This window comes from Callorhinus ursinus, unplaced genomic scaffold, assembly GCF_003265705.2.
Source record: "Callorhinus ursinus isolate GAN/ISIS: 27379988/994484 unplaced genomic scaffold, GSC_fseal_2.0 scaffold35, whole genome shotgun sequence".
Classification (NCBI taxonomy): Eukaryota; Metazoa; Chordata; class Mammalia; order Carnivora; family Otariidae; genus Callorhinus; species Callorhinus ursinus.
In genome coordinates, this window is record NW_027397097.1 from 14,998,424 (window position 1) to 15,022,651 (window position 24,228).

At 40.8% G+C, this 24,228-nt stretch overlaps 1 protein-coding gene across 1 annotated transcript in view; it reads right to left on the reverse strand.

The window, feature by feature from the left end:
- SYTL2 (synaptotagmin like 2) overlaps positions 1 to 24,228 on the reverse strand; it is a 127,220-nt gene that overhangs the window by 18,749 nt on the left and 84,243 nt on the right. Inside the window, 8 exon segments of the mRNA XM_073879805.1 lie at positions 1,470 to 1,517; positions 2,766 to 2,819; positions 4,986 to 5,087; positions 7,982 to 8,855; positions 8,857 to 11,858; positions 16,123 to 16,923; positions 18,453 to 18,567; positions 19,483 to 19,564. Of these exon segments, the coding sequence (XP_073735906.1) occupies positions 1,470 to 1,517; positions 2,766 to 2,819; positions 4,986 to 5,087; positions 7,982 to 8,855; positions 8,857 to 11,858; positions 16,123 to 16,923; positions 18,453 to 18,567; positions 19,483 to 19,564 (5,078 nt within the window).

Sequence of the window (24,228 nt, forward strand, 5' to 3'; positions counted from 1 at the left end):
CTTGGAAAATACCATAAAAAAAGAGAGAAATTAATTCATCCAGAATTCAGCACATGATGAGCCTATTTGGCTTGACCTAACGAAGCTAGGTCATGAATAAAGACACAGATACATTGGCATATATTTCCATGTCTATCCTTTGTTTTCACTCCTCGGGCTAAATGAAAAACATAACAAGCTAAAACAAGATGACCAAACTTAAGTATCTGCCAGTTCAAAAGCAGCTGGAGAAACCTTTTTACGCAACACCCCCGAGGGACAGAAGTCTTGGTTCCTCTGCAGCAGCTGGACAGAGAACATGCATCAGGGGCCAACACCTGGATTGTCTTTTTGCTTAGGTACTTCTTAAGAATTGGTCAGGTCATGTGCCAAAGCTCAGCACCTTCATCTCTGGCAGGTGGACCTCATGAGCCAAGTTTCAGATTTCAAACTAGATGTCACGGCCCTCTAGTGTCAGCACTTTGTTTCTCTATCACATGGCTCCTTCATTTAGCTGCTCTTCTCATTAAGACTTATTAGCACATCCAGACTATTGGGAAACTGTTAATAAAAATCTTGTGCTCTCCTAAGGGCAGACATGTGTATCATTATCTTCATACCTCCAGCGCCTAGCATTACGCAACTGGCTGAAACTGGGAAGCTAAGACGACACACATGCATATCTCAGGCTTTGCTAGGCCCCACAGACACCTTTTTAATGTGCTATTTGTCCTCGAGACAGTCAGAGTGAAGTACAGCAATCTTAAGATTGAACAGAAAAGAGTAAACAATCATTATCTTCGATTGGTGGTGGACATTAATTAGCAGATGGACATTAGCCACCACAAATATGCACTTATTTCTTAAGATTCAGATGTTCACTTGCTTTATATATTGAATATATACTGAGTCCAGGTTTGAACCTCAGAGCTTAAACCCTGGACATAATAAAATTTGTTTCCATAGGTATGTAGAGAGGCATATACAACCATAATGCATACTAACTGTAAAAGTACAATTCTTTCTTAGGTCCAAATAAATTATAAATTATTTCACATCTACAGGCTTGTGTAAAGGCCACAAGAGATCCAATACTCAAGACCAGACTGCAACATAAAGCCAAGTGATAACAGAAGGTGCCAACTTCATTCTAAGAAAAGATTCAAAGAGCAGAGAGACTTATAGAAGTATAATAATACTCAGCACTAACATACATATATATTTATATATACTACATAAACCTGTCTACATAAAAATTTTTAAAATATGTAACTCTCCCCCAGCGGAACCACAAATTAATCTTTCAACACTGGCAGCAGTAAAATGTTTTTAATAAAACCCCTGTCAGAATGAAATAGTTTTGTAAGCTGCAAGAGTTTTAGTACTAATAACAAATACTGTGTGATTAATAGTGTTAGTTATTTCAGTATATTTAACACCATGTAAAGTGGCAACATTTAGTCATTTGTGAGAAAGATCCTGCTACTCACTTCCTGGTATGCACTCATTTGTATCTGGTTCCTGATCTGCTTTTTGATCTACTCAGAAGAGCAACATTGAGAATAAATACCGTTTTACAAGAAGGATTAGAGAGACATGAAAGTAAAGCTCACATGTCAGTTGCACAACAGAGATTGCAGAATATATCTGACAGGTTTTCAGCTTGCTTTTATCCATTCCCCAGAGTGACTCTTCATTAGCCACTTTAGGGGTCTCCTATTCAACTAAAAATCCAACATCCAGGATAGGAGATATTTTGCATCTTTCCACTAAGTCACTGAGCCACACATGGCTTGGCGGATGGAAGGAGCACTGAACTAGGAGTAATGAAGCCAAGCTTCTAGTTGCCACCTCCCCCCACTGACCAACTAGCTACAGGATTTTGGATAAGTCACCTCATTTCTCTGAGGTTTCTTATCTGTAAATGAAAATGAAAATCCCTGCCCTGCCTAATTCCACGAAATTGTTGCAAGCATAGAATGAGAAAAACAAAACTATGACACAAAAGTAGGGAATGACCTTTGAGGAGTTCTGATGCTATATTTTATGGGGAAAGCTCAGTTAATATACATTTTTATTATTATAATAAAGGCAATTTAGAAAACACAATCCCAATGTACAAATATAAATTACACATTTGCATAAATGCTGAACTATAAAAATCAGACTCATTTCCATCCCTTCCCCCACCAAGGCACTATTACCCTGTATATTTTATAACTGAACCACGTAATACTCAATCCACTGACAAACTTCATGATCTTCTGGTTCCTTAATATTCAGAACCAGTTAATTTTACCTCAGTCTATATTTAGCTATTTAAATGAGCCGAGGCAGGATCCTGACTCTGGTTCTGGGACTTGTCCCTTTGAAGTTAAAGCTTTACCAGCTATGCCCAGAGAGCTCCAAATGCTGAGACATGAGACAAATACAGGAATAACTTAACCCAGGAACCCACCCGACGCTTCCTGCCCTCACAAGGAGTTCTGCAAGTCAGAGTAGCAAAAATCAGCTCATACCCATAGAAATACAATATCCTATTTATAGAAACCCTCACTTCCCAAGGGTCTCTGATGCGATCCTCACAACGGTATTACCAGAAGCCTTGAGAATACAAACAGTTAGTATTAAATGCACCAAGTCAGAACCGTTTTATAATAACTTAGGCACCATTCATCACATAGTGGCAAATGACGTTCTTCTATTTATCCAACAGCTGCATCCCAGCGACTGCCCAAACCGCCCAGAACCTACAGACAGACATGCAAATACATAAAGATATTTACCATCTTCAGCACTACGTACTAATTCTTCTGGCAGATTATCTACTTTTGCTTGATCTGTTCAGGAGAAAGTAACAAATGGTTAACACGACTGACCCTTGGTGAGAGAGAACAATGAGACTGTCCCTGGAAGCCCCTGGAGTTGGAAGCAATTAGTCAAGATGCAGTGAGGGGTGCAACCAAGATGTCTTCCCCAAAATACTTTCTCTTTAGATTAGCTACTTGAAGCAGTGCCATAGCGGGAGCTCCCATTTCAGCCCCGATGCAGCTTACATCAGCATACTGCTGCACACGAACTCCCCAGGGTTAGAGGGTTAGCTAAGAGCAAGCAATCGGCCAGCAGCAGGAGAAAACACAGGGCAGCAACAGCCTCTCTATTCTTCTGGAAAGGGTAAGATGCTAGCCATGACTAACACCTTCTCAAACCCATGGTCATTAACAAATATTTCTGTGCATGCATCATCATTTGTGTATGCCTCTGGGAGCCTTGCTTGGGAAGTCAACTGAAGAGATGTAACTGGGGACCAGCTGCTAAGTGGAATCTTGGCAGGCTAGTGTGAGAGTGGGTATCGGTATTTGGAAGGGAGCGTGCAGGAATACCCGTCAGCTGATGGTGATTTTTTTTTTTAACCCTGCACATTCCTAAGTATTTTAAAGCTGCACCATGGAAATAGCCCTATGCTTCACAGGCAAGAGGTTTGCCAAACTGGACAATTGTTGCTGAGTTTTGTTTTGTTTTTTTTCTTCAGGACCCATCACCAACATCAGGAAGAACAATTAGTGCGGTCTAACAAAGGACAGGACTCGCTTTCTGTGGGAGCATTCAGGCAGATGTGGGGGGGGTTGGCCACCTGTTGAGGAGGCTTTATAGGGAATTTCTGCATTGGGGGGATATTTAAAATGAGTGACCTTCAAGGTCACTTCCAACCCTGAGATTCCAAGATCTCTGGTAGGGATTGAACTGTATATTCCAAAATGAGAATACTGTTCTCAGAGCCTTGAGAATCTCTGATTTTTAGGATTTAATGGAGTGGCTTTTCCCTTTTCCTTTTTAAATTCTGACTTTTTAGTCTCAATTGAAGATACCTAAAGCATATTCTAAATATGACAATGTTCAACTTTCAAGCATATGAGTTTGGCAGTGGTTAACTTCCATTCAATAACTTTTCTCATGACCCTCTGTACTCCCAGGGGTGCCTCTTAGCTTAAAAACAATTAAGAGCAAACCCCCTAGAAGTCAGGATTTCTAAGTCCACTTGTTTGGCTCACAAGTCTATATAGACTATATATAGACTTGTGAGCTCTCGCTCTCATATATATATATATATATATATATATATATATATATATATATTATGCTTTATGTTAGTACTCAAGAAGTCCTTCACCAATTAAAGCATGGGGTGAACAGTGTGCCTAAAGTGTTACAGGCCAGGTAGTTTTTGGGCTAATAGTTCCAGTATCCAAAAGAAATGTGTGAAAAGAAGGGATAAAAGAGAAAGGACAGTCCTTGAAGCTAGGGACCAACTCATCTCCATATCATGCAAAATTCATCAGACATCCAACACTGTCGTATATAACACGGTCACTTCATAAATGCTCTTGATAGTAGTCTGTTGATTCGGATACACAGCTCTGCTGCATGACACTAAATGAGGTACTTTACTTCTCTGAGCTTCATTTGCCTCATCTGTAAAATGGGAATAACCATCCTCTCTTGCAGGGTTCCATACGCCAATTAGATGAAATGCTGCATGTGAAATGCTTAGCCACATCTTGGCACCCAGTGCTCAATAAATGTTAGCTATTCTTACTAGAACCTCCAGTTATCCCAATCTTTAAAACTCACTGGACTTAAACACTCAAACTGGGATTCTTCAATTCTTTTTTTTTTTTTTTGGTTTTTCACTTTACTTACAGAGGAATTTGGCCTTTTTTTATTCTCTTAATATTTACAATAATTCTTTTTTTTTCTTCAATTCAAGGAAACCTAGTGCTTTAGTAACCAAAACTCATGCACAATTTTAAAAGTTCCAGTCCATTTAAGATGAACTTCTTCTGGTCACTTTGGAAGGGTTATTGTCATCTGTTAACCCCCACTTTAGGGGCTTCAGTGCACAACAGCATGCAGTGAGGCCCCAGAAAAGCACATGAGCATTTTTAAGCTTAGACGGGCGGTAGGGGGGGGGGTGGTATGAAGAGTGGGGCAACCTTTATTCTCACTTGGTGAATCTGATGAAATGTCTTCTAGACTTTTGGAAGGCATTTTCCTAGCAGCACTCCTTTCCAAAGTTTTCAAGACAGGACTGCGTTCTTCCTCTGAACCTGTTACGAGACACAATTGATGAACACTGCACAATACAAAAAAGATCCAAAAATCCTAACTCTTAACCAATGGACATTGGTATCATAGGTTGAGAGGTGGCATTATGTCAGAAGCCTCTATAGTTTTATTTACTCCATGAAGCACTTCTCAGAACAAAGTAAAAATTCTCCACTCTTCATATGTCCTTTAAAAACCATTTTCCTGGTCAAGAAACATTTGCAAGCATAAATCATAAAGGAACAAGATAACCACATAAATAGAAAAGTGATCTCTTAGTCGTCTACACCTCTATTTTAGGCACATGATTTGTTCTGCGCCAGACTTTGAATCTTTCCACTTCACTTCTAGCTTTTGAAGACAACCACAAAGTGGTTTTAGGAGCATTAAAACAATTAGCTGAAAACCATGGAAGGCAGGATTCAGATGCTTAACATCTGTGTATAATCAGGTACACAGATGGGCGAATTCTCCAGATCAACAGACTGTAGGCTTTTGGGGATTCATGAGCTAGTAAAATTTCCAACAAAATGTTGGGAAATGACATGAGGTAGTCAACTTTTTATTTTATTAAGTCATTTTAAATTGTGTGTGGGGGGGCTCTATGATGTACTAATAACTTTACTTATTTTTTTAAAAAGGCATGTTAGAAAAAAAGGTCGTGTTAGGACCAAAAGAAAAAAAAGAAAAAAAGAAAAAGGGCATAACCTCAAAATAAGAACAGTCCTTTAAATTAAATACATCTAACGATACAAAAAATATATCTCTAGACGGTTAACTTTTATTTTGACAGTGAAAACTCCATCATGGATTGATTAGCTCTGGTCTGAATATGGTCATTCATCACTATGTTCTAGGCACTAAAACAGTGGCTGGCAATAGGCACTTCAAAAATGTTTGCTAGGGGCACCTGGCTGGCTCAGCTGGTATAGCACATGACTCTTGATCTCAGGGTCATGAGTTCAAGCCCCACACTGGGCATGGAGCCTACTTAAAAAAAAAAAAAAAAGTTTGCTAAATCAATGATTGATTCCATTAATGAGCCAATGAATTTGGGAACCACTTCTCTACACAATACTTTCCTGAAATGCATCCCAGTTCTCCCCAATGTTAATTGGCCTTCTAGAGCAAATGGATTCTAAGATGAATTACATTTGGGATACTCTGTGTTCAAATTTAAGGGCTTCTTACTACAGATCTTCTTGGAGACTTTAATATGCTAAAAATGTGCATAAATTCCCAGCATTTCCGAAAGTATTTGACCATGGAGACTTTTTTTTTTTTTTAAGGAATATACTGAGGTATTGGTTGATTAGGAGCTCAGCTACAAGTCAAACATGTTAGGTTGCTCACCAAAATTGTGGTGCCATTGTAGGCAGATTCCTCCCCTCTCCAGCCCACCCACACCCGTTTAAAAATAAAAATTTAGGTTAGGGTATATAAAACTACAACTGTACCATTTTATACCTCACGTTGTCTTCTAACTTTTAAATATCTTCTCTGGGCTCTGTCTGGGTGGTTATTTAACACTGATGATTTCATTTTTAGATAGGTTTTTTGCTGTTCAATCAGTTATGCTGATACACCATAAACAAAGCTATGTACCTTAGGGGCAACAGTCTCCAGAGTGAGTACAAATTTACAAGCTCTCCTATGGGTCAGTCTACCCTCCTCACTTGTGGGGTAGTTTAGTAAAGGTCCCCTTCAGCAAGTTGAACATGCTGACATATACTCCTGCGTATGTCTGGTTTCAGAGACTGGTATTCCACTTTCCTTTTACCAGCAACCTTTGTAGCAGGGGCTTCAACTTGAGTAATAGGATTTAAAGGTGGTTTGTTTGCTCCGTTTTCAAGAAGATGCCCTACCGTTACTTGCAAAGGAAACCAAACCTCATGAGTCATCCACCCAGGAAAGCTTATTCATTCTCATCAATACTGAGGGGAGCTAGAAAATGACAATTTTCTAAACTGTTAGGAGGGTGACCGACACCAGCTGTCGTGCAATTGTGGTTAAAATGTTCCAGCCAGAGAACATCCTTTATCATTTCATTGCTATAATCGGGTAATTGTGCATTCCTATTTGCTTCTGGGTTTCTCTGCTAAAATGCCCATGTTGATCACCATAGCAGACTGAGACAAGGCCTGCAGCTTCCAGCCTGGCTGAAACCAGTACCCCCAAGCCCACTTAGATGAATGTGGTAATCAATTAAGATCTTTATTCACTTAGCCAAGGCAGGAGCCAAAGAAATGCAACAGGCCAGGCAAGGCCCTCAGGTGGAATCAGGTGAAGTCATCTGACCAAAGTCATACTCTAGAGAAGGGGGAGATTCTGCAGATAATTGAAAACAAGAGGAAAAGAGTGCCAACAAAACACCACAGCACAAGGTATCTAAGGGAAAGAAAGTTCCAGCCTTGCCCTCTGTTCCTAGCCACTACTGTGGTACAATATTCATCCTAAAAGGGAAATGTGTGCCCATTTGTGTGTGGCAATTTCTTGCCACAAATCTTGCTAGAGACTTCTGTGTGGATTGCCAATTAAGAAAGAAATTATTTCCAGGAGGAAAACTAGCTTGAATGTTTCAGAAGTACTTTCTAAACCCAAAAAGTTCTTTAAAAAATACTTTTAAAACCTAAAAATTCTATTGTTAATGAGAATAAAGTCAGATTCTGAAACACTGCCTTGTGGGTAGAACTCTCTATGTAACTCATTTGATTAAAGAATATAAAAGGAAATGTAGCTTTTTATTAACAAAGCCTAGGTAGAACTGAAGTGATAAGAATTTACCACCATTTCCGTGTCCTATTAATCCCATTTTTAAAAGCCCTATCATCCTTTACAACAGCATTCCCTAAATCAACTCATTAAACCAACGGGTTAAAAAATTCAGAATGCTCACTGGAGGTTTTTCTCCAGCTTTCTGCATTGGAGCTCATGTCGCCACCTGAAAAATCAGAGTCAGAGAAATCTTTTTCTTCTTTTTTCTCTATTCTCTTACATGGTGATGCCAGAATCAATTTGACGTAAACTGTTTCTGTAGCGTTCTCTGTGTTTGTCAGGAGAGGAAGGGGTTGCCTATTTCTGGACATACTAATTGCTTTAGGAGCCTCTTCCAAGCCAGGCTCCTGAGAAGCCCCTTCTTGAACCCCTGCAACCTCACTTTCACTATCCCTGTCCTCTGCAGGGTATATAGTTTCAGTGATCCCTATTTTATGTTCCACATAGAACTGCAGGGTTCCAGGGATCTCAACCCCACTTTCAGAACCACGAAGATCTACCGATAAATCAGTCACAGCTTCGTCACCTCCCAACACTTCATCACACTGGTTGACTTGCGATTTGAAAACATTACTCATAAGCTTCATTTCAGAGGCCTCTGAGGCTGTCCAGTCAAAATGGGGTACTGTCCTCAAGAAACTGGCCTGCTCTGACTGGGAAGGCTCCTTCTCAGGCTTTTCTTCCTTCACTGACACCTGGAGCTGGTAAGAAGGAGCTTCAGATGTTTCTCTAAAAAGTTTCTCAAAACTAATATCAAAAGCACTCTCAGTGATTAATGGAGCCTCAGACTTTTTTACTATTTCTTTGATTTCCTCAGGATGGAATTCAGAAGCAGCTTGCCTGGACACCTCAGCCCTACCTGTTAACTTTGATGGAGAAAGAGTCCCTGGATCACTTTCATATTTTGAGGAGGGGGTTTCAATTACTTCCTTCAGTAGTTTTACTAAGCCAGCACTGAATTCTAGGAACTCTGATTTAGTTTGAATAACTGTTTCCCCTCACAATTTCTGCCACTTCCTGAGGTAACTCTTTGCCAGGCTGACTAACAGTGGAACCACATGAGCAACAGGTTTGTTCTGATGGAGGTACTCGGGCAGCTAAATAAGATCCAACGTTATGAGTTTTATCAGGCACTACATTGAAGGAATAGAAATCATTTCTGTCTGGCATTGTAATGTCCATTGTAGCCCATGGTGTAGAATTTTGGGGGCTACCTGCTGCCTGTACTCCTTCAGGAAATTCTGCTTGTACTTCTCCAGGAACTACTTCCCTCCCAACTGGATAACAAGCTTCTCTCAGTATCTTTTGTAATACAGCATTTACATCATTCGAGGCAGTTTTAGGAGGAAGAATGACTTTTTCTGCGGTCTCTGAAATTTCCCTTCGCAAAGGTAATGCCTTATCCTGGGGAGCAAGATGAGCATCCCTGGAAGAAGGCATCTCTTGGGGAGAGTTGGCCACATCCCCAAAAGAATCTTTTCTGTAAAGATGGGAAGGTTGACCCGATAGGTGAGAACATTCTGCGGCCACCTGACATAAGTCGTCTGTGCTTAGTTGGCACTCACCACTTTCAGTTTTCTGGGGGAGAACTGTATTTACCAAAGTTTCGTTCCCCTTTGGAAAAGGAGCTATTATCTCTTTCTGATAGGCTGATGTGCTGCGACTCCATTCTATCCCTTTTTCATAAACTCTACCCTCTTCAGGTTCAGAGTTGATTCTAGTGGTAACAGGTTCCAACACAATTGGCAAGGGACAGGGTGAAGTTCCAGATGCTTCCTTTAGGAGTTTGTCTAGACCAGCAGTCAAAGTGTTTGGCTTAACCTTTAGAGGAGCTACTGTTTTGTCTACATGCTCATTAATGGTCTCCTTATGTCCTTTGTCATCTTCTTCAGTCTCAGCAAAATCTGTATTTTGAGGCCATCTTTTATTTCCAGAAATATCTGGTTCAGACATTTGTTTTCCATGAACTTTTCCACCCAAAGGAGGCATGGCTAGTGATGAAGCTTCTGAAAGTAGCTTCTGTAAGCTGTCATTAAAAGTGTCTTTGTAGTCTTTAGACAAAACACTTGTTTTAACTATGGATTCTTGAATCTCTTGGTCTGAGTAATCCTTTTCTTCCTCAAACACTGGCGTAACAAACCATTTTGTACTCTTTTCCACATTTTCCTTTGATGACTCATTTCCTGGCAAATGATGAGTAGGCTTTCTGGATGGTCCCAATGGAAATGTGGTTTCATCTGATAACACCTGGCGTGTGCACTTTGATTTCTCTATTTTCCCTCTTACCAGAATTTTTTTTTTACCTCGAAGTATCCCTATTTCATGGGTATTCTTTCCTGATGATTTAATGTCACTGAATTCTTTGTGTTTCTGGCTATTAAAAGGCACCAAATATTTTTGACTTATTGTGTTAGTATTCTTCTCAACATTTTCTTGACTGTTTGGATTGGCTCCTAAGTCCCAAAACTTTCTCAAATTCTCAAATTGAGAGTGATTATAGACCTGTTCTGTATTGGATTCATCCATTCTTTCTTTTAGGGACTTAACTTTAAAGTTGGGATTTGATTCACTGATTAGAGATTTGTCTTTCTCCAAAGGAGTATGCGTTCCACTCCCAATATTTGAAGGATGTTGCCCAGCCGGTAAAGTAATATCCTTTTCATAATGCCAACTCTCTGCCACTGGCAATCTTTTTATAGGCTCATTTATCTTATTCTGAAAGGGAGACACTTCATCTGATTGGTCAACTGAAGGATAATTTTTGGATGGACCGGATATCTGGGGCCTGGTCTCTTTAGGTTTATTCAAGGAATAAAAACTGGAGAGATGGGTTGTGTGGCCATTCTCATCTAGGACCACTTGTTTGCTAGTGACTTGATTATATTCACACTGGCCTGTAGATAAACTGTCCATGGACTTCACAGGCTGATATGCTTTAGCCAAGGGTTGCCCTTGACTGCATGACAATGTGGGTTCTTTATGAGTTAACTTAGCAGCAGCTTTCTCACCTTCCCAGAAAGATATTCTTTCACTTACTCTTTTGTATTTCTCTCTTTGCACTTGGTTCTTGTGAACCTCACCAGCTTCTTGTAACTGGACCTCAGGTTTCTTCCAGGATTTGTTTTTGGTAGCCCCGTGTAGTGACTCAATATTCTCTGGCTCTAAAGAAGCTTTCAGGACGTATGGATCTCCTCCTTTGCTCTCTCTCTCTGCCCTCATGTTCTCTTTCAAACTTGTTTTTTTGACAAGTATTGAAGAGTCAAAATTCACTTCTGAGTTTCCTCTATTTTTTTCATAAACATGAAGCTTAGGCTCTTCATCTAAGCTGCCAACATCCTTAATGTTGCATGGAACTTGGTCTTCTGCATCAGGTCCTTTGAGAGCACTGTAGGAATAGTAACTAATTGGGGTAAGTACTCGATTTCCTTCTCCTCTGTTTTTTGAAACTTGGCTAGAGTCCATAGTTTTACTCCCTTGATTTGGGCCATAGATTTCACATGGTTGAAATATGGCTGGACCTTCCTTGCCTTGTTGGGACAAATCAATGGATTTGGGTTTGATATTCACATTATTATTTTGGCAAGTCCTAGAAGGCAGTGTATTTCCCTTTCCCTGGAACGTTGAATCAGATTCCATAGGCATCAATTTAACTTTGGTGGGTAACAGAGCCTTTGAGCCATTTTCTTTTAGAATGGTGTCATCTCTCACCAAGGCAGTAGCAACTGGTGATTCTGAGTGTGTTTCTTCTTTCAGCTCCATTCTTTGGGGATGTTGGAGAGGTGACTTATTGTCTTCTGAATGAGAACTCCGATTAAACCAGTCTAGGACTTTAGATATGGAATCGTCAGTTGTCTTCCTTATCTCAGTGGCAAATGGACCAGAGTGTGAGGACGTCCTAGCTTTTAGGGCCTTGAGAAGAGGGGGCTTACCTTGCTGACAGTCTCTAGAACTGTGATCTGGCACCTGAGATGGCTCAGGCTCAACACAAGACAGTCCATCTGCAACAAAGAAATGCTTTTCTAAATAAGGAAAGAGAATGCTTAAAGAATTATTATTCACTCACATTATCTTTTAAAGAGGCACTTTGTATTTATACTTTCCACACCACTAGCTGTTTCTATCAGCATTTCTCAGGATATTAATTAATTATATCCTAATTAAGATATTCTACCAGAGTTGCTCTGACAGTAAAGGAAGGTAAATGTAGACGCCTGAGGTATGGGGTATAGAGCCAGTTGAAAAATTCCTTTGACGTCTCTGATTTATTCTGAAAATTCATATGGGGGTGCCTGGTTGGCTTGGTCAATAGAGCATGCAAGTCTTGATCTCAGGGTCATGACTTCAAACCCCACATGGGGTGTAAGCTTACTTAAAAAAAACTCATGTGGATTTTATATTCTGATCCATGTTACATTTTTTTTAAAGATTTTATTTGAGAGAGAGAACACACATGCATGTGCGCAATAATGGGAAGAGGGGCAGAGGGAAAGGGAGAGAGAATTCTAAGCAGACTCCCCACTGAGCATGGAGCCCAACATGGGACTGGATCTCATGAGTCTGAAATTATGACCTCAGCAGAAACCAAGAGTTGGATGCTTAACCGACTGAGCCACCCAGGTGCCTGTGATCCATGTTACATTTTCAATATTACTTTTCTTCTACTCTCAAATCTATGCATAAAACTTGACACTGTAGGAAGATGTACTATGTTGATTTTATGACTCCACCCATCCACTGGCATACTTCTGAACACTAGAGGTGGCTTATACCGAGTTTGAGGAACAAAGACCAAGGAAAATTTCAGGAGTTGGGAAAACAACTTTCTGGAGCTCCCTCCAGAATATCAGAATGGTACAATGAGGATATTTGTATTCCTGGGCCTTCCTCTTGATAGATTAAACCAGAATCTTGGAAGAGGGGCCCAGGAATCTTTACTAACAGCTATCACAGAGATTGTTCTGTATACTGGAGTTTGAGGATCATGATCTCAAGAGACTCCTCTGTTATCCCCTATTTCCCTTCTACAGTTTGTGAGTTTCTAAGTAGTTTCTGTGAGCCAAATAAACAAAACAAGACTGATGTAGAATGTGATCGTCACCCGTTCCCTGATGTTGGCTGACCAATGGCTAAGATGCTAGAGAAGGTTATTTAAGCTCTAAACTATCAAGAAAGCAGAGAGAATCCTTTCTGAGCCTTAATCAAAGGGCACATGGGACACTTAGATAAGGGAGCTCAGGCACCCATCCCTTTAGTTAACACCCAGGTGTTTCAGCATTCCTCCCTCTTTCTTACAAATGCTAAGCCATGCAGCGCATGTTCCTGAAAATTAAGTCAACTGAACTTTTATGACGTCAGCTACATTTCAAATGCACTAGAGGACATATCAGTTAATAAAATTCTACCTTTATTTTAATCATCGACTCTGGCTAAGCGTGAAAACAACAAAGTATTATACAATAATGGGCACGTGGCAGATCTTGGTTTCCTTAACTACACATTGTACTATTGAATATATGTCAATAATTGTGAAGTTCTTTTGAGAAATCTTGAAGAATTCTGTGTTCATTTGTTTAACAGAAGACAATGATGAAAAAATGCTTATAACATACTATTAGTAAAAAAAAGAATTCTGGCAGTACAAACATAATTTAAGATTATATTCATGCTTGAAAATTATTGAAAGGCTCTACAATTACATGTCAGCAATACTGTAGTTAGTGCTGGATGATGACATCACAGATGGTATTTGTTTTATCCTGTGTGCATTTCTTCTTTTCAAATGTTTTACAACAAAAGTGTATTACTTTTGGGGCGCCTGGGTGGCTCAGTCGTTAGGCGTCTACCTTTGGCTCAGGTCATGATCCCAGGGTCCTGAGATCAAGCCCCACATCGGGCTCCCTGCTCTGCGGGAAGCCTGTTTCTCCCTCTCCCACTCCCCCTGCTTGTGTTCCCTCTCTCGCTGTGTATCTCTCTGCCAAATAAATAAATAAAATCTTTTTTTTTAAATGTATTACTTTTAAAATAAGAACAGTTATTTTAAAGATTTGATGCCAGGCAGTGTTCCATCTTCTCTGTATTTTGCAGTGTAGTAATGAATGTGATATTGACTGTCCTGAAGGTCAGAGCTAAAGTCAAACCCTTATAATTCACATACTTTGCATTTACCATTTCTGGGGGCCTGGTTTTCTTTCTATGCTTCATTATTTACTTGTATATATTTTTGTGGTAAGCAGGGCATTAATAAGCAAGCAGAACTTTGTATATAAGCTCTAAAGCTAGGAGACCTGTCGATCAAAATAGGTGTAGCTGGGGATGCCTGCTTGGCTCAGTCAGTTGAGGGTCTACTTTGGGCTCTGGTTGTGACCCTGGGGTCCTGGGATCAAGTCCCTTGTTGGGCTCCCTGCTCAGCAGGGAGTCTGCTTTTCCCTCTGCCCCCGCGCATGCTCTCTATAAGAGAAAAAAAATCTAAAAAAAAAAAAATATATATATATATATATATGTAGCTGACGATGTCTTCCTCCCAAACTTCATGGTCAGCTGGGACTTAAAAATCAGAAAGCACAGGGTTGCCTGGGTGGCTCAGGTGGTTAAATTCCCACTCTTGATTTCTGCTCAGGTCATGATCTCAGGGTCATGGGACTGAGCCCCGCATTGGGTTCAGCACTCAGTGGGGAGTCTGCTTGAGATTCTCTCTCTCCCTATGCCCCCCCACTCATGTGCTTGCTCTCCCTAAAATAAATAAATCTTTAAAAATAAAAATCAGAAAGCACAAATAAGTAGTTAATATAAAATTATAAAGATAGTCCTTAGTCTGTGGGAAAGCAGGTATAGTTTGAAAAACAGGAAAGGTTTACCAAATTTTTTCTGTGAATGATAGTAAAGGAAAATATTATTAAAGAATTTTTTTCATCTTTTGAATAAACATTTAAGTAAGCACCATCCAATTATTTGGCCATGTTTATCAAACTTCGGTAATTTCCTTTAATATGAGGGTTTTTTTCCATTGAAGAAGAACCTACTAATTTTTAATTTAAAAAAAATTCCTGTTCAAATGATTAAAATGTCTGGGGTGCAGGGGGGTTATTGAAAGTGCTTTGCTCTTTAAGAAGTGGATTGATCTGAACAAGTATAAAACTTTAGGGCTGAGCAAAAGTGACCCAGGGTTAACTTAATATTGACTAATAAGGAAGGAGGAGACCAAGTGCATCAGATGCGTGACTGCTGCCATTGTAAATTTTCCTGACTATAAAGAAATTACCATAGGGCTGGAGGAAGACTTAGAGAAGATGGGAGAGAATACACAGCATGATTTTTTCCATTGTTCCTGTTTTTTAAAACATAAGAATTATGAAATAATCATATAGGTATGGGAAAACAGTGTCTCATCCCTTGAGAGGTGTAAGATCTCCAAGACAGGGCTAGTTAGCTAGGTAGCAGGGAAAAGCAGTATTCTCTTTGCCTCTCAGCTCACAGCAGCTGAAGGAGAAAGTTCCATCAGCACTTTTAACATCTAAGAACAAATGGCTAAGAAAATGAAGGTTTGGGGCATCTGGCTGGCTCAGTTGGTTAAGCATCTGACTTTGGCTCAGGTCCTGATTTCAGGGTCCTGGGATCAAGCCCCTCATTGGGCTCTCGGCTCAGCAGGAGTCTGCTCGTCCCTTTCCCTCTGCCCCTCACCCTACTCATGCTCTGTTTCTCTCCCAAATTAAAAAAAAAAAAGTAGGTTCTTCTAAGATTAAAAAAATCTGGGGGGCCTGGCTGGCCAGCCAGTGGAGTGTGCAGCTCTGGATCTCGGGGTCGTGAATCCCAGCCTCACGTTGGGTGTAGAGATTACTTAAAAATAAAATCTTTTAAAAAAAATCAAAGTTTGATTAAATAGTAATTGATAAATATGCATTAGGTGAATAATATATTCTGTACAAAGGTATTAGCACATATTTAATTCTTACTCTATATACACACTTTGATTTAATTCAAAACACTGCAATTTGTTTGGTTAAATATTTGATAGTTACATTTTTTAGGGAAAAGCATAATGGACCAGAAACTATCCTGGTTTTAGTTTTAGTTATCCCTTTAGTTATTGATGATTGAGGAAAACCTCCAAACCCATTAAGAGGCAGTATAATCATTCCCCAGTGGCACCTGCCTGAATTGTAGCTGGAGTGTCTAGGAGGCCAAATGGGGCTTCTATAGGACTGGCCTGGCCATTCCAAGCCCATTGGTTTGGTTTTTATAGTCGGGTAGTGACAAATCTCTTACCAGCAGGGTTTTTGGACAATTCTGATTCAAGCCTTAATAATTCTAATGGTTTAGCTTTGTGTTCATTGGTGGTGGATGCATTTTCAACAGACTCTGGTCTTGGAGTTAAAACTTCTAAGGGAGAATGGTGCCCATTCATTGGAAAAGAACCAGAAGTCATTGGCCGCTGTGTTCCATTTTTTGATGCACTTGGGCTTGAGGCTGACTGATGTAAAGGCAAAGGCTTCCTGTATTGGGAAGGCTTAGGGTCATTCCAGAACTCATCAATGTCCACATTATCCTCCGTTCCATTCCTTAACTTATCAGATTCTAAAACACTAAATTCTCCTACTTCCCGGCCATGGCTTAGCCCAGGACTCTGGGGGAGCTCATCCTTCACTGAAGAAAATCTCACATGCTTCAATGGCTCCAGGGAGTTTGAGAAGTCATCTTCTAAAGAATGCTCCTTCTCAGAAATTCTCTCATGGATGGTGAGGCCAGGGAACACAATTTTGGTTTTGGGTTCCAAGTTCTGATGAAAACGAACTGTTTCCGAGTCTGTGCTGCTGGAACTAGAGTTGCGTTTCAGGATCCCCCTGGGAACGCCCCTTGTGCTTAGGGAGTCTGTCCTTTGTCGAGGAAAAGACTGGTTATCTTCTTGCTTTAACTCATGTGATTTGGGGAGAATTTTCCTGGCTTTGGGGATTGGAGCTTTGACCGGAGATCCATTCTCAGAGCCTGGAAATGTCTGCTTTGGTTTCTCTAAATTTTGGCTTGAAGTATCTGGGATAGATGAGTTTTCTTTTGACTCTGACAATTCACCTGCAAATTAAAACACATTAGGTGACATGTCAAATGGAGAATAGCTCTATTACTTAAAACGCCTCACATAAATTTAATCTACATGTAGCAAAAGCAGTAAAATATTAAAGAAAATAAAGTATTATCGTAAGTGTAGACCTAATTAAAAAGCATTTAAAAATTCAGGCATGAACTTCATTGACCTGTACATTTAAGATTCCTGTGCCTTACATACATACTTTGTGGTATTTTTATACTCAATAAAATACTTTTTAGAAAAGATTTCTAAAATTCCTTAAGGAGGCTAAGGAAAAACACAGAAGCCACTTTAAAAATTTACATATGGAAACCAGAAAAAAGAACTCAATTTTCTTTTTTTTTTTAAGATTTTATTTATTTTTTGAGAGAGAGAGAGAAAGAGAGGGCACGAGCAAGGGGAGGGGCTCGATCCCAGGATCCCCTGGATCATGACCTGAGCTGAAGGCAGACGCTTAACCGACTGAGCCACCCAGGCGCCCCAAGGAACTCAAATTTCTTAAAAAAATCTTAATTTTTTAAAAAGAAAATCTCTAAAACAAAAATTAATTTTTTCAGGGACTCCTGGTGGCAACAGTTGGTTAAGTGTCCGACTCTTGGTTTCAGCTCTAGTCATGATCTACGAGTGGTAAGATCAATCCCCAAGTTGGGCTCTGCACTCTTCATGGAGTCTGCTTTAGACTCTCTCTCCCTTTCCCTCTGCTCCTGCCCTCCTACTCTCTCTTTCAAATAAATAAATCTTTAAAATAAAAACAAAAATTAATTTTCTTCAGAAAGTTAAAAAAACAGGTAGCATGTTCCATTGCCTTTTTTCTGTAAAATATTTTACATAATATAATGTGTATCCAATAGAAAGGGGGAAATAAGCTAATATTAAAACAGGATAACTGAAACTCCAACTCCACTGTTCAATGTTAATTTTCTGTCCCTCATTTAATCTTTAACGCACGTGGAATCTTCTTACAGTTGCTTTTGAAGAGACTGAATTGTCTAGTATTTCTTCTTAATGGCATGGAAGAATGGTAAAATTCCATAAGAGGCAGACTTAAATCAATTAAGCCACCAAACCTGATCAAATGCCTCCTCAGGGACCAGGCTGATAATTACAGATTAGAGGATCACAACTTTGTCAAGTGGCTTTTTTTTCTCTTGAGGCAAACTCTTTTAATTTCACACAAACCGTGTCTGCATGTGGCAGACATCCAATAAGCGCCATTACATGAATGACTGAATGCCTCTGGTCAAAAAATTCCCTAGTTCACTGAGAGGGAACCTAAGGCCCGGAGGTCAAACGACCAGTGTCAGCTCCAAGACTGGAATGCATGAATTTCCAGTTTCTAAAATGTCTGCTTCCTTCCCTCAGGCAGGAAACCAATGGGCATAACACAATAAGAAAACTATCAGGACTTTTCACTTTCTCTTGAAAGTTATTTTAGTTAAAGGAACTCTGAGAATTTCCCTCAGCCCAGAGATAACAAAGATAAAAATATCTAGTCCGTAAAAATAATGTTTACCTTCTTTTGAAGTCTGAGAGAAACCAGCCTTTCCATTTTGTGACAGCTCACTTTTGGTTTGTTGAGATAAGTGATCTTCTGGCAACTTGGAGCTATTAAACGGATTTTTCCTTTGCTGGGGAAAAATATTGTTTATTAAACTCATTTTAAATGTCACAGCAGCAACTCAGTGTTAGCAAATGCCTATTATCTCCAGTATTGATAGTTTTATCCAGTAAACTCTATCTGGCCTGTTTGAAAAATTGCTGTCCTGGTTAATGTGGCCGGCACAGAGTTACCATATATGCCAGAAAAATTAAACTGTATAAAATACACTCAATCCAGAGTCCTACAAAGTTAGACCAGAACCAGGCATTTGAATCTAAACCTCACATTTTACAAAAGTGAGAAAATTTGGACCTGGTCAAGGTTAGGGTAAACCTGAAACTAATCAGGGCAGATTCCCCCCATGCTCTTTCTACCATATGAGACTCTTGCTGTACTAGATTAAAGCTGAACTAAATATAATTGTAAATGACCTTTCTTATAAAAAATTAAAAGATACTTATCAAGGTATTTGAAGTGCTTCATTATCACTATTATGATCATCAATTCCAACGACAGAAAGGGGATCAGTAAATAGAATTTTTTACTAATATAAAACTGAGTATCAATGTTTACTGCCTAGAGTTTCAGAAACTGGCAATCCCCTCCCACAAGCAGACCTCTAACAGAGATTCAGGAAGCTAAGAACAGGAATATGGACTGATACGGGACTAACAAGTCACATTCCAAATGCTTAAAAAGCAGCAGTCCCCAATAGCATGAGACTCTTTATTCTCTAGGGCAAGAAATCAGAGTCTTCAGCATGCAGAAACATGGTATTCATCAACTTTTCCACCACAAGAGTGACTTCTTACATTAAACAGTAAAAATCATCTGTATTTGGTGCAAAAAAAAAAAATCCTCTTTATTTCATGGTGCTTTGCTAAAATGAAAAAAAGAGCATTCTTGCCAAAAATGAGATATTTGGAGTCTGATCTCAATCTACCTTAGCCAGAGACACAGCTGACTTCCTTGTGTTTTCCTGGGATGTATCCATCACGGTGGAGGCTGGATTCACCATGCTAGAACTGCAAAAGAAACAATAATTCAGAGAATAAGCCCTCCCCCTGCGTCTGAAGCTGAAAGCTATTAAGGCAGGACAGCAGAGGATGTTTGTAAAACTGAACTGCCAGGAAGGGAGAGGGTGTTGGGGCCTAGAGATGATTAAGCAGTGAAGCAAAGGCAGGGGCAGAGCAGAAAGGAGAAAGACAGGGGTGAGGCAGGCAAAACCATCCAGCGGAAGCCGTCAGTTTTTATCATGGTACCAGGCACACGAGAGGTTCACAATGTAAATGTGTAGAAATGAACTCATCTCCAAGTCAGAAGCTAACATCAGATGCAGATGACAGGGAGCAACTCATCTCAAGGCAGGGTCGGAGGTAGGGGGTGTGGGGGGGGGGGGTGGCGCTGTGGCGGGACGTCATTGCTGAAATAAAACCCCAGAGTTTCAGGGAGGGCTCGATTTCACAGAACAGCGTGCTTACTTTAACTCAGGCAGGAAATAACCGAAGAAACGATTCAGGTGAGACCAGTGACTTGACAGCAGATCTAAGGGATGCTGTGCAGGGATGCTGGTGCATCTAGGCAACTTGCTGAGGACTCTCAACCCCACTCTCCAGGCTGGTCGGCGAGGTCTTGTTCAAACACCGGAGGGATAAGGCCAAGCACAGCAGCCAGAAGAGGATGGGAGAATAGAAGCCTGGAGCTGGCTCAGAAGAAGGAAGAAGATTCTCTACCCAAGGGACTGGGCAGCCCCAGGACGAGAGCAAGGTGGGAGTAAATGGAGAAAAGTGAGTTGAGCAAGGCTCCCTCCTGAAAAACCATTCCCATGGCTACTGAAGAAGGAGAGACAAAGAGTCAGAGTGGCTCTGGAGAGGAAGGAAAACCACCTACTCAGACTTCCCGCTCCAGGGGCCTTGCCTCAGGCATGACAGGTGAAGTCACTATTGGCTGAAACCACTGTACACACTTAGACTCCACCTGTTCTCTTAGTGACATCACAGAGTCAACAACTTGGAAAATACCTTGGAAGGCACAGGCTTTGCACCATGCAGCAAAGGAACTGGACCTTGGGGAAGGAGAGAAACCTGCCCCAAGGCCACAGAGCCTGGCCCAAGAATATGGTGGCTGCAATCGTGAGCAACATGTCGCTGCGGCTTCCTTTCCTTTCCTTCCTTCTGCACTTCAGTTGTTCTTTTTGCACAGATTTAGTCCTGGGAAGAGGCTGAACTTCTGAGGAAGCTATTCTTCCTTTCATTACCCTCCACATTGTTCCAGAAAGGAATTACAGCAAATGAGGCAGATGTATATAAAATACATCTTTATCAGGTGGATGTGACAAAGAGGGGGAAAGGGATGGGGAGGGGAAGGGCAGGGAACAAGAATGGGAATTTATAATGGAGCCAGAATTAAGGCTAATAGAAAAACACATTATAGGAGGTGATTCTTACAACAGGTGGGCACACGCTTCTATCAAGTTGTCTAGCAGCCAGGGTGAAAAAAGGACCTGGTCACTAAAAGAACTCACACTGTCCGTACAATAAAAACAGCCAAGAGCCCAGGACTAGAAAGCTATTTCTCTCGACTGCCATTTTAAGGAACCACACAGTGACATGAGGAACCTTATAACACATGCCAGCCTCATTTTTTTTTAGAATGTTTTGTATCATCTCCTTATAAATAAATCAGTCACATGATCAGAGGACCTGAACCCAGTGTTGCTGGTCGGGGCTGTCCATGGAATACCCATCTTCTCCTGCCACCTTCCTTCTTTCCCCTCCCACTCACCAAGAATGAAGGATAAGCAGGGATGCGACACTTTGCCCTCTCTGCTCCTTGGAAACCCAGCTCCTGTGCCTCCCAGGCCCCAGCTCTGAGTATGTATATTTCACACCATAAAACCAGACATGAAACCAGTCTCTCTCTTATTAAACTTTATCCAGCAATGTGCCTCATATCTACTATGCAACCTCATTCTGTGCGTACATACCTTATCTCTCATAGTAAATGGGAGATTCCCCAGGAGTACCATCTTGACCATCTTCATAACCCCCTGCGATGCCATGTAGAGCAGCTGGTACAAAACTACAACTGGTGAACAACTGAAAAGATGAAGGCTACTGAGCCAGGGCCAGGGAAGGCAGCAGCAGATAGGTAACCATGATTTTTCCTTTATTTTTTTCATGTTACTTGCCAAACAACAAGGAGGCACATTATTTAGGCTTTTTTTTTTTTTTAAGCCTTTGTTTCTATTAGCTCAGAAAGCAAGAGAGAGGAAGGAACAGCACATTCAGAGCACATGGTCAGTCACTAAAATACAGAAACACACAGTATTCACTAGGTTACTGTGTGGTTGGGAGAGGGGAAAATGACATGCGGGTGGGACACATGGTTAGTTACTTGGTTAGTCTGCTTACTCAGAAAAAAATGAAAACAAGAGTCTTAGGCCTCAAAGTCTGTCTGTGAAAATACAGCGACTTCTTAGGTTAAGCTCTGGCTCTACTCCTCCTGAGGAGCACAGCAATGTTTTGCGTGCCTGCCTATTCATTGGGAAGCATCATTACTGCAACCATCGTATCTTCCACTGGTTTTTGCAACATCCCTATGAGGTATGTACCCTTCTCCCCATTTTACTTATGAGAAAACTGAGGCTTGGGGAGGCTAAGGAACCTGCTCAATGTCACAAAATGAGTTAATGAAGGGCTGGGGATTTGAGCCAGGTGTCTGACCCTGACCCCAAAGACAATCATAGTCATGGCTAGGCTATCCTGCCTCTGACTTCTCACATTAATAGAGCAGTGGTTCATAGTGAGAGGGCTGAGGTCCAGGTGATTCTTCCTTCCCAGGGATTCTCACATTCATCATTTCCTTTCCACCTGCACTGTCACCTCCTGAATTTCTGTGGACTCGATTAGCTTCACATCTGACCTCCTGATTCTCAAATTCCACTCCTCTCATCCACTCAGCATTCCACCACTAAGCTGGGATGGTCTCACACATAACTTTGACCATGTCGCTCTTCTGCTCGTTTCTTTTCCCTGGATCCCCAGGGCCTGTGGAATGAAGTCTGAACTTGTCAGGAAGGAACTGGAGATCCTCCACCATCTACTCAATATACTTCCCCACTCTTCCTTTCTGGTGACCCTTCATGCCAAACGAAGTCGCCTGTCTGCTCATTATCCCCATTGCTATCTGCACTCTGCCTAACCCCCAGCCCTATCTTCTCGTGTTTGCTGTGCTCTCCTCCCAAATCCTTGCTGTCATCTCCAAGCCCCAGTCAAATCTCACTGCCCTGTGATGCTGCTCCTCTGTCAGCCCAGCTGGAAGTGGCTCTCCTTGACTCCAATCTTACAGCACATTTCCTTGGTACTTTGGAGAAGGAATTTGCTCTCGGCCTGGCACTATTTGTTATCATGTGATCAGACATCCACAAACGGACGCATAATTTTTCCTATGAGAGTATAGTCTCTTTATAGCCAGATACCTTGTCTTTGTTTCTTGAAATCCCTCTCAGAGGCAGTAGACTGTGTCCTGCATATAAAAGATACCCAATACATTCCACAAGATGAGCTTTTTAAACTGTAGCAAGCCAAATTCCCCACCCTGTGCTTGTAATTCTTCCCTCAGACACCCTTCAAAAACTACCTGCATACCAGAACGAACACTTAGACAAAATGGGTTTACTCTGTTAAAAGAATTATTAAAGTATTAACTTGTGATATTGGTATTAGGGTTCAAAGTATCTGCATTTTAACACAAGTCTCTGAAGACTTCACTCTAAAGAATCATGTTAGGTACTGTTGCAGGGACTGGGGAAAGACGTGGGGCTTCCCATCACACCACACGGGCAGCTGGACACTCCATCTGCTTCTGCGTCCAGCCCTAAAGTGCTCCGAAGCACATGAAAGCAACTTTTAAAAGCTTTTGAACCTTACCTGGCCTTTCTCTCTAAAAAAGTGAAAAATAACAGCCAACATCTTATGCCTTCTTTTGAGGCATTTTGCAGGTTAAATATTAACAGTGTTGAATCAGAAGCAAATTCGGCAAGTGATTTTTTTTCACATGTCGTTGTTGTTGTTGACCTCTTCCTTTGGACGATGAGATCCTTGGAAGCAAATGCTGTATCACATCCCGGGCGCCCAGCACCATGCTCTCCTATGTTACACTCTGTGAAGCTCCAATACATGAATAAACAAATTAAATGGCTCAGGGAAAAAGTGAGGGAAGTAAATTAGAAAATATGCTAGGCCAGGACTTTCAAGTCGGTATTTTCTTAAGTAAAACATTACTTCTCTGGGGGCACCACACTGCACGCTACAGAATTTCTCTCAGACGCATATTCTCAGCCAAGTGTAAGACACTCTGATGTCATAGTGCAGCTATTTCCACCATAAGTGATCTGGATAAATCCAAGATCCTATTGGGTTAAGAAAGATTGCTTCTCTGTCTGACCCTCCCCCCTCTCATGCTCTCTCTCTCTAACTCATTCTCTCTCTCAAATAAATAAATAAAATCTTTAAAAAAAAAAAAGAAAGATTGTTTTAAAAAGCTCCATAGAAGTGGATCTGTGGGGCAGGCCTCTAAGAAATGAAACAGTCACATCACTGGAGAGACAATGTATCCAAGGACAAAAGATCAAATGCGCTGCCCATAGATCGGATCATCTCGACCTTGACTTTGGGAGCAAGCCAAG